We start from the raw sequence: 12,065 nt of genomic DNA on the forward strand, positions 1-12,065 counted from the left end.
GCGCGAAATAGTTGAACGTAGTACAGACGTCCGATGACCATCAAAATGACCATGTCGGTGGAAGAAATGTGTTGGTTACTGATCGTAAGCACGGAGTGAGACGGCTGTCAGCAATCTCACGAGAGCATTGAACAAAATGAGAAGAGTCGCCACAGCCGAGTCGACTTGACCAACACCACACGTCGTTTTAAAGAGGCAATTTCATTTCGTCGATTAGGTAGTCGGTATCTCATTCAAGTATCATATTCATATCCAAGCATTGCACTGCATCTAAGCAGAGTACTCCTCTCTCTTCTTCTTATACGACGCACCCTTGACGAACCTCGAAAGGTCAACGACTGGAAGCTGGAATGGGAAGTCGAGCGATGCCAACAGAATGGCGAAGAAGATGTACCAGCCGAGCATGTCGATGACGAAGGTCAGAGCACCCGCAGTGATAACGTATGTCTGTGCCTCGGAAGCGCGGGCCACTGGGTCGTCGGCGAGAGACCAGAATGCGGCGGCGAGGAGACTGAACGATGGGACGAGGAGCAAGAAGATCAAGAAGAAGATCAAGTTCGTGCGGAGGGCGAGGATCATGTAGAGGAAGCAGAGCACTCCCATGAAGACCAGGAAGAAGGCTATACATCGGTTAGGTGTGGAAATCAGAGTCGCGATTTCAGCACTGCTTACCGAAGGATGCGTTGAAGCCACGGGTCTCAAGACCTGAAGCAACTGGCGCGCCTGGCTCGGTCACGTATGCGCCGTATGCGTTGTAGAATGGCTGGAGGGTTGCGGCGAACGAGAGCCAGAAAGCACCGAAGGAGGCGAAGACAACGAATGGGAAGGTGTTTCCGAGGATGAACTGGTAGGATGTCAGTCAAATGGTCGTTGCCGCTGTCGCGACCGTTGCTTACCTCGCCGACCGCACCCAAGATCATGAGGAGACCACCGAAGAAGAAGAAGACGCCAGTGCTAGCAGCACCGTTGCCTCCAGCGCCTCTCCATCCCATCAAGTCACAGGAGAGAGGAGAGAGGCACAGCAAGAAACCGACAAGGCACCTATCAAAAATGTCAGTACTGATGCTCAATGCAGACAACGCCGCTGCAATCGCTGCCGCTCGCCGCGCACGGACTGAACAGCTGGCTCAAACAACGCGCTCGCGTTAAGAGGCCAACAAAACTTACAGTGGCGTTGGGTTACCGAACGTCTTCCTGAGATCACCGGCGACCTTGTTCTGTGGAGACAGGTAGATCTTCTCGAAGAGCTCTGGGCTGATGGAGATCGAGCCAGAAGTCTGGATCTTCCTCAATGCGGTGTCTGCGTCCATGTTGTTATCGAGGTGATATCCTAGGATCGATCATCAGTCTCGACCTTCGCATCTCGCATCTCGCATCTCGCATCATGTACAATTCCATCAAAAGTCGCACAACGCCATCTTGCGCCATGCAAGATGTCGTGTGATGATGGATATCATCACTTCTGTGAGACGTTGGAAAGCTTCGAGAGCCTGGAGCAGGGTGGAATTCACCATTGCCGTAGTCCTTCTCGAGAGGGCCGTTGCCCTGAGCACCTGGGGCAGTCAGGTTGGCATTGTTCTGCGTCGCGTTGTATGTGTCCGACATCTTGAAGGAGTTGTCGAGGTCTTCGCTGGTCAGTGACGGATTGATTCGGCCGGCGACACGATGCAGCAGTCAAGCGATGGGAGAGCAGGCCCAGAGACAAGGGCGAGGGAGCTATCTTATTGTTTCTGCGCGCACAGATCGCCGCTCCGCATGTGTGTCGGAAGGTTTACAACCTAGGACAGTCTACAGATGCACTCACGCTTTGGCCCAGCACCCAAAGAGAGGAAGAACAGCGGCGCCATCGCAATCATCGAACGGCAAACAGCCAGACAGCTCTCACTCGTAACGCGTCGTTTGACGCCTTGTCCACTCCGCGTACAGCTCCCAAAGAGCTATCCACAACAGGACTGATGCTCTCCGCAAACGTTATTGCGGTTGGGTAGCTGCCGCTGTGTCTTTGGAGTTAGACCAGGACCAGCGGCGCTCCGGATGGCTGGGAGGCCGACCATCATGTGCGGATCCTGTCAATGGCACTTGACATCGACGACTGTGCACCGCTTCCAATCTCTCCAGACCTTGTGTTGCGCGGGCACAGCATTCGCTTACTGGAGAACAAGTGCGCGACGTCGGACTTGACTGCGCAGCGGGCGAGCTCCCCTCGACGAATGGCAACAGTCCAGCAGCCGTGCTGTTGCACAACAACGCCTTTACTCACGGTCGACCGGAGACAAGAGCTGTTTGTCTCGCTAGATCGTGTACGGTTAGCGGATGGCGGTCGTGTCGATCTTTGCGGGGACAGCTGGGGAAGGCACGTTCCAGCAGTCTGGAGGCGCCACAAGCTTCGCCGCACCCCAGCAATCGCCGCACCCCAGCTCGGATTCTCGCGTTCCGACACATGGTGTTGCTGGCTTGTATCAATTGCCACACACGCTCAAAATACACGATATGTAGCTCAAATTGCTCAGAATAGCATCGCGAATACAGAATTTGAGAGCCTGTGGGCACTTTAGTGGGCTCCATGGTGTGTTGTTGTATGTGGTGAGGTGGTGAGAAAGCAAGAAACGCGTGAATCTCGACACGGGCGCATGAAGCTTTGGTGGGGCTCTCACCAAAATCCCATGCCGAAGCGTCAACACCAACCTCTCGGCAACACAACGTGTTTTTACGCGATATGAGTATGCAGAATGTGGAAACAGATAGCTGCGAACACATTGGGAAAAGAATCAAGTTGATATGAGCAATATTGGTGGTGTTGGTGATAAAAAGTCACTGGGGTGCGGCGATTGCTGGGGTGCGGCGAAGCTTGTGGCGAGGGAGGCGATCACGAGCACAGGATCACGGCCCTGGTCCTGACAAGACCCGTCGATGATGCACGAAAGCTTTGCTTGGCCGCCATGGATGCCCTGGCTGGAACGCTACGACTCTATCTGAAGCGAAAGAAGAGCGTACGCCTTCCCCAATGACACATGCCTGTGCGCACAAAGCAGTGGTGTTGCATGTTTGTTTTGCTGTCGCCCTATACACATCCGTTATGCATAGCGGCCAGGGCCCGTCTCGGCGTGCATGATCAGAGATCGTCAAAGCGAGATCGTGGACTACCAATCAATTACGAAAGGCCAATGATCGTAGACGGGTCGCACGCGGCAAACACGGTATTGGCTCGGATATGAGAAAGACGTCACCTGGCGGCGTGATGGGGTGGCTGGCGGCGTTGTCGACCGGGAGTTCTCCGAATTGCTTCTCGTGACCTTGGATGACTCGGTCGATGAGACAGTCTGCTGCTGTCGCGCGAGTTGCCTGCAGCGCCGACCCTGCGTGGGCTCGCCTTTTGCACTGGAGTTGGCGTGCTGGCGGTCAAAAGAGAGAGGTCCGGAAGGAAGGATTGACACCGTTAGCGTGCGATTGATCCAGTCGGTGAGGATGTATAGCAGTAATTTGAAATAACACGGGAATGCGAGGCGCTTGAGGCTGAACGCCTTCCGCTGGAGCGTCAGTATTAGCTAAGGCATTGTCTCATACCATAGGTTTGAATCGCTGAAGGACAACCACACTTCATCGCAGGTACGCCTCAGAGCGCAGGTACCTTGGTATGCGATGGTTCCGCCGCTCAACATGCCTACGAGCTCTCGGCATGCAATTTTCCGTAGAGAATGATGATGAGGAACGAGTAGAGGCCGCTCAGAGCCAGCGTACACAACTGCTCGAACCAGAACCCTTTGATACCATAGACTCGCTAGTGCAACCAACGTTGCAATAAGCCTCGACAGTTCGAAAGCAGCCGCCAACAAGTACCGTACCACCATTTGGAGGTGAAGCTAGCAGATTCTTGGTAACGGCAACATAGAACGCTTCAATTATGCAGGTGCACTTCCTCGCTGAACAGCTGTTGCTCGCGTGCTCCATTGTCGATTGCAGCTGCAGGATGTACTTGCCGAAGCTCCAGTACATCCGATGTAGCAGTGCTGCCCGCGACGCAGGCACTGTAGCTGTCGTGGTGTTGGAAGCTGTCCTGCATTTCCATATTCGGGCACCGCGAGAGGAAACGGAATTGCCGGTGAAACACCTCCTTTGGATGCTCGCCGTCTTGAGGTCCAGCGCTTGTGTGTGAATATACTGTGTACCCATTGCTCGCTGGCCTTTGTGGGCATCGATAAGTCTCATGTACTTCTTATGCTAGTGTTGAGCACACACAGCCATTACGTCGTAACGTTGTGCCGAAATTGCTCATCTCAGCGCACGGGTGGGCAATTTCATCCACTTCGAGTTCGCTCCTGTTGGACGATCGGATCGGCTGGAGACTGCTGCAGCTTGAAAGAATCTGCGACAGTGTTCCGAGCCGGACGCCAGGCGAATAGAGCGCGGCAATAAGGCTGCACAAGGGGTATGTAATCAACAGAGAGCTCCCTGTCACTATGCAGGCCCATAGCTGGTGACTGGCAAATCCCTACTTGTCGACCAGCTTCCGCACAGCATCTCTTTGCTTGAGCTTGACAGCATTAGCGATTGCGTCAACATCGACCTCACGCATCTCATCGCCGAGCGTCTGTGTTTTATGCTCGAGCCCGTCCAGTTGGGCCTGTGAGCTATCGTCGACGAGGTGAGTCGTGCCATAACGAGATTGTGCATAAATCGCGCCCAGAATGTCTTGCACATCCGCATCTGGCTGCGAGAGTGACTTCGTCATGGCGGTGGAGATAGTCTCTTCTGTAGACTTTGCCAGATGGTCGAGTCGCTGCCTTCGATCGCGAGCTGTCGAGGTCAACACGTTCAGAAGCTTGTCCTCACTGCCCCCGTCCTGGAAACGGATCTCATGATATCGCAGGAAAGGTACGGCAGGATCCTGGGATTCCGAGAGGTTGGCTTGCACCAGGCGTAGCGGTTTAAGGCCCTTTGCGGTGGGCGTAGACAGTGTGGGTGAAATGTTCTTTTGAGATGCGCCAGAGTTTGTCTCTGGAGTGGCGAGTGTATCGCTCAGTGCGCCAGAGACGGCTCGTAATGCACTTCCTTGAGCATGAACTTGTTCCACATGATCAGCGAGTGCATCCAGCCGAGCTGTCAAGTATGCCAGGGCCGAGATGGTGTACTCGGACCATTTGGACTTCTGTGCCTGAGCGCTGGCGAGTGACGAGAGCATGCCGTCTTTGAGTGGCTTACGATACTGGTGATCTACCACGATACCCACCAAGCCGTCGACTTCACCACTTAGTTCTTCGAGCTCAATTCGGAGGTTCTTGCGCTGCTTCAACTGTTGAGCGGAGAGTTCTGCATCACCAGAACCATCCTGCAAGTGTCCGTGATCCGAGACACAATCCCGATACGCCTTGTCCAGACGAGCATGGATCTCCTGCACAGATAAAGCAGCCAAAGTCGAGCACAAATACTCCACTTCGGTTGCGCCGTCTTCGTCCTGGTCGTTGTCTGTCAATTTAGGTAGTAGTTTCTGTAGGCCGTCCAGAAGGCGGTCGTCCTTCTCGAACAGTCGCTCCACCGAAGAAGGCAGTCCAGCAGTGGCTACGTCGCCTTGCTTCAGCGAAGACCGGACGTTTGCTTGAAGAGCTTGGGCTAGTTCATCCACGTCGAAGTCGAGCTGTGCTCGCTGGCGGCCGATTTTCTTCTGTCTGGTCTCCTGAACAGAGGCCGTGTTTCCAGAGACGGCATTACGAGCTTTGATTTCTTCAAGTACACGCTTCTGAGACTCGAGGATCTCGCACTGTTTATCGATAGCTGTTGTGCTGGCCTGGAGGGCAGCGATAGCTGCTTCATACTCTGCGTCAGAGACAGGCCGTCCGGTGTCCGGCTGTGGTTTAATATGTTTGCCTTCGTGCTCTTGATCACTATTGGATTAATTAGTCGTGGTACCTGAAGCACATGACAACGACATACTAGGCCAACTCATCCTTTGTAAGCAAAGTCGACGACTGCAGATATTCATTGACCCAAGCAGAGGCGCTTTCCTTGGCTGTCTTGTCCTCGAATGCCCACGCCACATCGTCCTCGCCAAGGCCAATGTCTCGGTCACGTAGGGCATTCAGGAGCGTGTTCAGCTCGGTAGGTGCCATGCTGGCAGCCGGGCATGTCGTTGCTTGTCTAGGGTTGAGGTGATGTTGTTGTCGTTGAGGCCCACTACCCGAAACATTTTAGAATATGGCTTGTCAATGGCCCCACTTGGTGCACAAGCTCCCGAGCTGCCGTTCTGCTCCAACACCGGGTTCTGCTTCTTCTCTCACGCGACACATTCACTTACAGCCGACAATATGCTCGAGCGCGTGGTGAAAGCTTCTCTCGCGAGACCTGCAGCGTCACTATATGGCCTACACACAGGATTCAGCATACCAGCCCTGGACCACTCACAACTCCGCCATGCCACGACTTCATCACTACCGAACAGCTCCGCGGCCAGCAAGAGGAAGGCAGTGACAGTGATCAATGATACCGGCAGGGTGCCGTGGGAGAATCTCTCGACGGGCGAAAAGGCTGCACGAGCAACGCAACAGACCTTCAACTTCGGCTTGGTCGCGCTGGGCGTGGTGCTGACTGGAGGCATTGCTACCGTCCTGTACTTGGAGGTCTTCTCGCCAGACAGCAAGACGGCATACTTCAACAGCGCAGCCGACCGTGTAAGATCCGATCCGAAGTGCCGCGAACTGCTGGCTGGAGAAGGCAGCCACAGCAAGAGAGAGATCAGTGCTTACGGAGAGCCAAGTTGGAGCCGATGGGCGCGCAACAGAACGATCGCTAGCCGCTTTGAGACGGATAGGGCGGGAGTCGAGCATTTGCATATGCACTTCTACGTGGAAGGTCCAGTTGCGAAGGGTACGGTGAACCTGCATATGACGAGAAAGGACGGAGGGGATTTCCAGTACGAGATGCTTGCGCTGGACGTGCCAGGACAGCAGAGATACTACTTGGAAGATGCGAACTCGTGGAAGCTCGGGAAACAGAAGGCAGGGAAGATGTTCGGCGTGAACTGGAATCGATGATGTCGATATACTATGAACCCCGGCCAATCTAGAGGACGACAACATCTCGACCAACAACAGCTCCGGCGGCGCATTATCGCATGCGAGCATCAGAGTCTATTGCACTTTCGATACTTTCTCCCCAACCATTATGCAGCACCAGACAGCTCCTTGCGCATGGCTTCTTTCACGATGCTACCACAGAGCTTCGCATGAGGATTGGTGTGCACAGCTAGTGCTTTCGCCACCTCGTTGCCATACAATCCGCCAAGGTAGAACAGCCTCGAAGCCTCTTCTTCAAATTTGTCCTTGGTCCACACGGCGCTTTCCAGCTCTGCCACCTCCATGTCGGGATCCTCCTCCAGGTCTTTGAAAGCCGCGTAGTAGATCGCGCCCAACTGAGTGTGTGCTTGAGCGAGCAACCGGCCTTGGGTTGGAGAGACAGCATCCTGCGGTCTATCTGGCGAAGCAAGCGTGATTGCTGACTTGAGGTCCGCAACGGCAGCTGTGGCGCCCGCCCTTCGGCTGTTGTTGAAGCATGCCTTTCTCTGGCACAATGTGTTGCGATCACCGAAACGCCATCTTCGGAGCTGCGCTCGATTATTGCGTGCCGACGCATAGTCTGGGTGACTGTTGATCAGGTCATCCAGTATGGCCAGCGCTGCGAGATATGCCGCATCTTTGTTTTGGTGTGCACGCCCCGAAGCTTCGCACTGCTCGATGAATGATATCGCCTCTTTCTCGCGCGATTTGAGCTGTGCAAGAAGGTCGTGGTCTGATATGTGACGATCAATTGGCAGGTCGGGGTTGACTAGGACCTCTGCCTTTGCAGGACCACTTTCTGGGTCGAAAACCTGTTCTAGGACTTTCGAGTCGGCTTTCGATAATGTCTTCGATTGCATGATTGTGGAAGTGGACAACGTATGATGGATGGTCATGTCACAGTCAGAGTCGGACTGCTCGTCTACATCAACATTTTTGCATCATTCCGGCATTCATGCATTCTCGGCCACTCCTGCAGACAAAGCCATGTGAGCGCGGCTTAGTTGCTGAGCCGAGCGCTTCGTCTCGGCAGATCTCCAGCTTGCCTGTGCTTTCCGCCGCACGTGACCCCGGCTCAATAAGTCTGCCAGATCAGACGGACAAAGCGAGCAACGACGACTGTCCTCGCGGTCATCACCGACTATGCCGACGTCCGATGTAAGATGTAAGAATGCAAGTGTTATCAGGAGTCGATTTCTCCCTTTCTTCAGTATCGTCAAACAACCACTTCTCAATCACAAGCTTCACCATTCACAATCAAGATGGCACCAGGGGCATTGATCGTCACAACCGACACAGGCAGAACAACGCCACTATACGACTCTGACAGCTCGTACTCTGCACATTCAGTACAAGCTCCCAGTCGGCAAGTTGAATACAGAGGCTATGATCACGTTACCTGGTAAGACTTATCTTCTCACCGCGCCATACTGCCGCTAACTCTCCAGGTGGGTTGGCAATGCGAAGCAAGTTGCACAGTATTACACAACACGACTAGGCTTCGAGCCTGTAGCGCACAGAGGTCTGGAAACTGGATCCCGATTCATTGCGAGTCACGTCGTACAGAACAACGGTGTCCGTTTCGTCTTCACATCCCCTATCCGATCGTCAACTCGGCAGACCCTCAAAGAAGCTCCACCACAAGAGCAAGGACTCCTGAACCAGATTTACGACCACCTGGACAAACATGGCGATGGTGTGAAAGATGTAGCGTTCGAGGTCGATGATGTTCACGCCGTCTACGAAAACGCCATGAACAATGGCGCCGAATCAGTCCTCCCTCCCCATCTTGACTCCTCAGACGACGGTGATGTCCTTTCCGCATCAATACGAACCTACGGGGACACAACACACACCTTCATCACCCGCACAACTTACACTGGCGCCTTCCTTCCCGGCTACCGCGCCTCCACAATAAAAGACCCCGTCAACGCATACCTCCCACCAATCAACCTCGAAGCCATCGACCACTGCGTCGGCAACCAAGACTGGGACGAAATGGACGAAGCCTGCTCCTTCTACGAACGCTGTCTCGGCTTTCACCGTTTCTGGAGCGTGGACGACAAGGACATCTGCACAGATTTCTCCGCTCTCAAATCAGTAGTAATGTCCTCTGCCAACGACGTCGTCAAGATGCCCATCAACGAGCCCGCCACGGGTAAGAAGAAATCGCAAATTGAGGAATACGTTGACTTTTACAATGGCCCTGGCGTTCAGCATATTGCGCTGCGAACACCGAACATTATCGAGGCTGTTACGAATCTCAAAGCAAGAGGCGTGGAGTTCATATCAGTGCCGGAGACGTATTATGAGAGTATGAGGATGAGGCTGAAGCAGGCGGGTGGGAAGCTGAATGAGTCCTTTGAGACAATCCAGAGATTGAATATTCTGATTGATTTCGACGAAGGAGGGTATTTGCTTCAGCTGTTCACGAAGCCGTTGATGGACCGGCCGACGGTTTTCCTGGAGATCATTCAGAGGAACAATTTTGATGGGTTTGGAGCCGGGAACTTCAAGAGTTTGTTTGAGGCGATTGAGAGGGAGCAGGAGTTGAGGGGGAATTTGTAGGTCGTTGGAGGCGTGAGATGGCATGAGCAGGGAGTGACTGTGTGTGAAAAGCATTTCGGTTGTCATGGCGGGATGGAGTTGCTACATGGTAGGGTGTTGTGGGTATTTCGGTGTTGGTGTGCAGTATGTTTTACCTTGCTGTATCCAACAGTCTCGGCCATAGAGTTCCATACGATATTCACGTCAATGTTCACCCTCATTCTCGACTGCATGTACCGTGGACATCGCATGGGCCACATTCGGGACCGGATTTCGTGCCGAGGATCCACCCGCAAACACGATCTTCAATGCCAACTCCTTCTGGCCAGCTTCCGAGCCGTCTATACAACGTTGCACAACACACGGAATCCTTCGTCTCGAGCACCTTCGCCACATACACCTACTAATCGTCCTCTGACGGGCACGAGCTCGTTCTACAGAGCCGCGATGATGTGCTCGTTCCTCTCCGGGCTCTTGAGGCGCCGTGGGGTGCTGCACACCAAAGCAGACGGACGAATAAGCGAGAAACAACGCGGCTGAACATGTAGCCAACTTGCAAACCTGCAGTAGTTCTGGGGCCATTAACGCATCACCCTGGCCCAGACCACGCTTTTGGAAGCGACCACACCTTACCTGCAAGCCACCGGCGACACGATGCTACGATTGAACGTGGGAGATCTTGAAGACCTGCTATGGCAAGATGGTAGTGATTATGGCTGCTGGGCTCATGAGTGCCATGCATGGTGTCAGCGCTGCGCAAGGCATGCTTGGATACCAGAACTTGTAGGTCAATTGTCCCGCTGCGTACCATCTCAGCTCGGGCGACGATCTGCGGGAAAGGCTGAGAGGGCGTCTGCTGTATTCGAGTCCCCCACTCGCCCTTTGGGGCGGACTTTACGGCATCCTTCTATCATTTCGTGGTCTTGTCTTTCTTGAGGTTCTGCTGACTTTCCCAATGCGACATTGCATGCCCATGCCATGGAGCATGTTGCTGATGTCGACTTCGGAGGGTTTGATGTACGACCTTTGTCATGGCCAGTGTCGCCAGAGCGGCTGAGCTTCCAAGCAGGGGAGCACGACAGCTCGACACGGGACGATACAGCTCCTGAACAGAGCACAGACACAGGCAGTCTCACAGAAGCTACTCCCGCGCATGCTGGAACGACGAATACCACGATCGCCAATGCTTCAGCGTTCGACGTGAACCACCACGGCACGAACACGCCTCCGGCACCGACCACGATACCGAACGAACAACCTGGAGCGCACCTCACACAGGCCGAGTCGGAAGATGAAGAGCTTCAACAGGCTATAGCTTTGTCGCAACAAAGTGCACAAGAAGATGAAGAGCGTCGTGAACGCCAGAGGCAGCGAGTGCTTGAGATCTTCGAGAAAGGTCGCGCTCGGAGTATAGAAGTCCCTGTGGAAGAGTTCGTCAAGAATAAGCCTTCGCTGAAAGGCATCCCGTTACCAGCATACGATGGAACAGGATACCCGTCATATATGTAGGTCAGAGGATGAGCATACGACTCACCTGAAAGAGCAGTCAGGACTGTCAGATGCTGCGCGAGTGCACAACACTGCATCCCCAGTCTCTGCAGAGGCGACGGTCACGACGACACAACAATTCCCGCCATCAATGGCAGCACCTGCACCAGTGGTCGAGTCTCCACCTTCGCAAGGACGCTTCAAGGCGATATACGACTTTCAAGCCCAGTCGAACGGCGAGCTTGGAGTCAAGACCGGGGACCTCGTGCTCGTTGTTCAGAAAGAGGACAATGGATGGTGGTCAGTCCGACAGCCGCAAAGCGGTTCCTCTGGTTGGGTTCCGGCTGCATACCTTGTAGAAGCCAAAGAAGCTCCTCCTCCACCTCCGCCAAGGCAGGAGAGCTTTACGCCAGCCAGTGTTATAGAGACATATCATCCTCACAACCAACCCAACGAAGCACCCTTTCCTGCTCCCGCGGAACCCGACTTGGATGGCGCGATCGATGCTACTCCAACGCAGGCTCAATATCAGCTGGTCGACACCGACGAGAGAGAGCAATGGCATGATGCTGATGCAGTGCCAGCTCCACAACCACTACCAGCCTCGCCGAGCATTGTAGCGGATACACCCGCCCCAGGTCCTGGACGATATGCAGAGCGCAACACAATCCAGCTTCCCGTACGTCAGCCATCCAGTACATATCGACCAGAGAGAGGACCCCCGGTCACGACATCGTCGACCAATGAGACGATACCTCGTGTGCCACATCTAGCCTTGAATGTATCTGATGCTGACAGAGAACGCATGCCTGGGCGATCAGGGACGAAGTTGGACATTCGAGACACATCTCGCAGCAGAGGGACACCTCAACCAGTCAGAGCACCAACTGGCGAAGTGTGCGATAGCTGCGAGGAAATATGCCTTCAGACATCGTATTGCAATGTGTGTCGACTGTTATTCTGCCAACCTTGCTGGGCCTAGCA

General features: G+C 54.1%; 6 protein-coding genes across 6 annotated transcripts; 3 read left to right on the forward strand and 3 right to left on the reverse strand.

Annotated features, from left to right (window-relative positions):
* Positions 1-270: 270 nt before the first annotated feature.
* Positions 271-1,605, reverse strand: CLAFUR5_08693 (uncharacterized protein; the record flags this gene model as incomplete). Its single annotated transcript, XM_047907841.1, has 5 exons — positions 271-620; positions 673-844; positions 897-1,041; positions 1,168-1,330; positions 1,512-1,605. 5 exons carry the CDS (start codon positions 1,603-1,605, stop codon positions 271-273), a joined length of 924 nt encoding a protein of 307 aa, XP_047759715.1.
* A 2,884-nt stretch (positions 1,606-4,489) lies between these two features.
* Positions 4,490-6,104, reverse strand: CLAFUR5_08694 (uncharacterized protein; the record flags this gene model as incomplete). Its single annotated transcript, XM_047907842.1, has 2 exons — positions 4,490-5,879; positions 5,929-6,104. 2 exons carry the CDS (start codon positions 6,102-6,104, stop codon positions 4,490-4,492), a joined length of 1,566 nt encoding a protein of 521 aa, XP_047760040.1.
* Positions 6,105-6,299: 195 nt separating this feature from the next.
* Positions 6,300-7,025, forward strand: CLAFUR5_08695 (Mitochondrial import inner membrane translocase subunit tim21; the record flags this gene model as incomplete). Its single annotated transcript, XM_047907843.1, has 1 exon — positions 6,300-7,025. One exon carries the CDS (start codon positions 6,300-6,302, stop codon positions 7,023-7,025), a length of 726 nt encoding a protein of 241 aa, XP_047759721.1.
* Positions 7,026-7,153: 128 nt separating this feature from the next.
* On the reverse strand, positions 7,154-7,906 carry CLAFUR5_08696 (uncharacterized protein; the record flags this gene model as incomplete). The annotated part of the gene is made up of 1 exon (XM_047907844.1): positions 7,154-7,906. One exon carries the CDS (start codon positions 7,904-7,906, stop codon positions 7,154-7,156), a length of 753 nt encoding a protein of 250 aa, XP_047759260.1.
* Positions 7,907-8,308: 402 nt separating this feature from the next.
* Positions 8,309-9,614, forward strand: CLAFUR5_08697 (4-hydroxyphenylpyruvate dioxygenase; the record flags this gene model as incomplete). The annotated part of the gene is made up of 2 exons (XM_047907845.1): positions 8,309-8,448; positions 8,495-9,614. 2 exons carry the CDS (start codon positions 8,309-8,311, stop codon positions 9,612-9,614), a joined length of 1,260 nt encoding a protein of 419 aa, XP_047759719.1.
* Positions 9,615-10,571: 957 nt separating this feature from the next.
* On the forward strand, positions 10,572-11,102 carry CLAFUR5_08698 (uncharacterized protein; the record flags this gene model as incomplete). Its single annotated transcript, XM_047907846.1, has 1 exon — positions 10,572-11,102. One exon carries the CDS (start codon positions 10,572-10,574, stop codon positions 11,100-11,102), a length of 531 nt encoding a protein of 176 aa, XP_047760041.1.
* Between the last annotated feature and the right edge of the window lie 963 nt (positions 11,103-12,065).

The sequence above is a fragment of the Fulvia fulva genome, chromosome 3, assembly GCF_020509005.1.
Source record: "Fulvia fulva chromosome 3, complete sequence".
NCBI classification, from domain to species: domain Eukaryota; kingdom Fungi; phylum Ascomycota; class Dothideomycetes; order Mycosphaerellales; family Mycosphaerellaceae; genus Fulvia; species Fulvia fulva.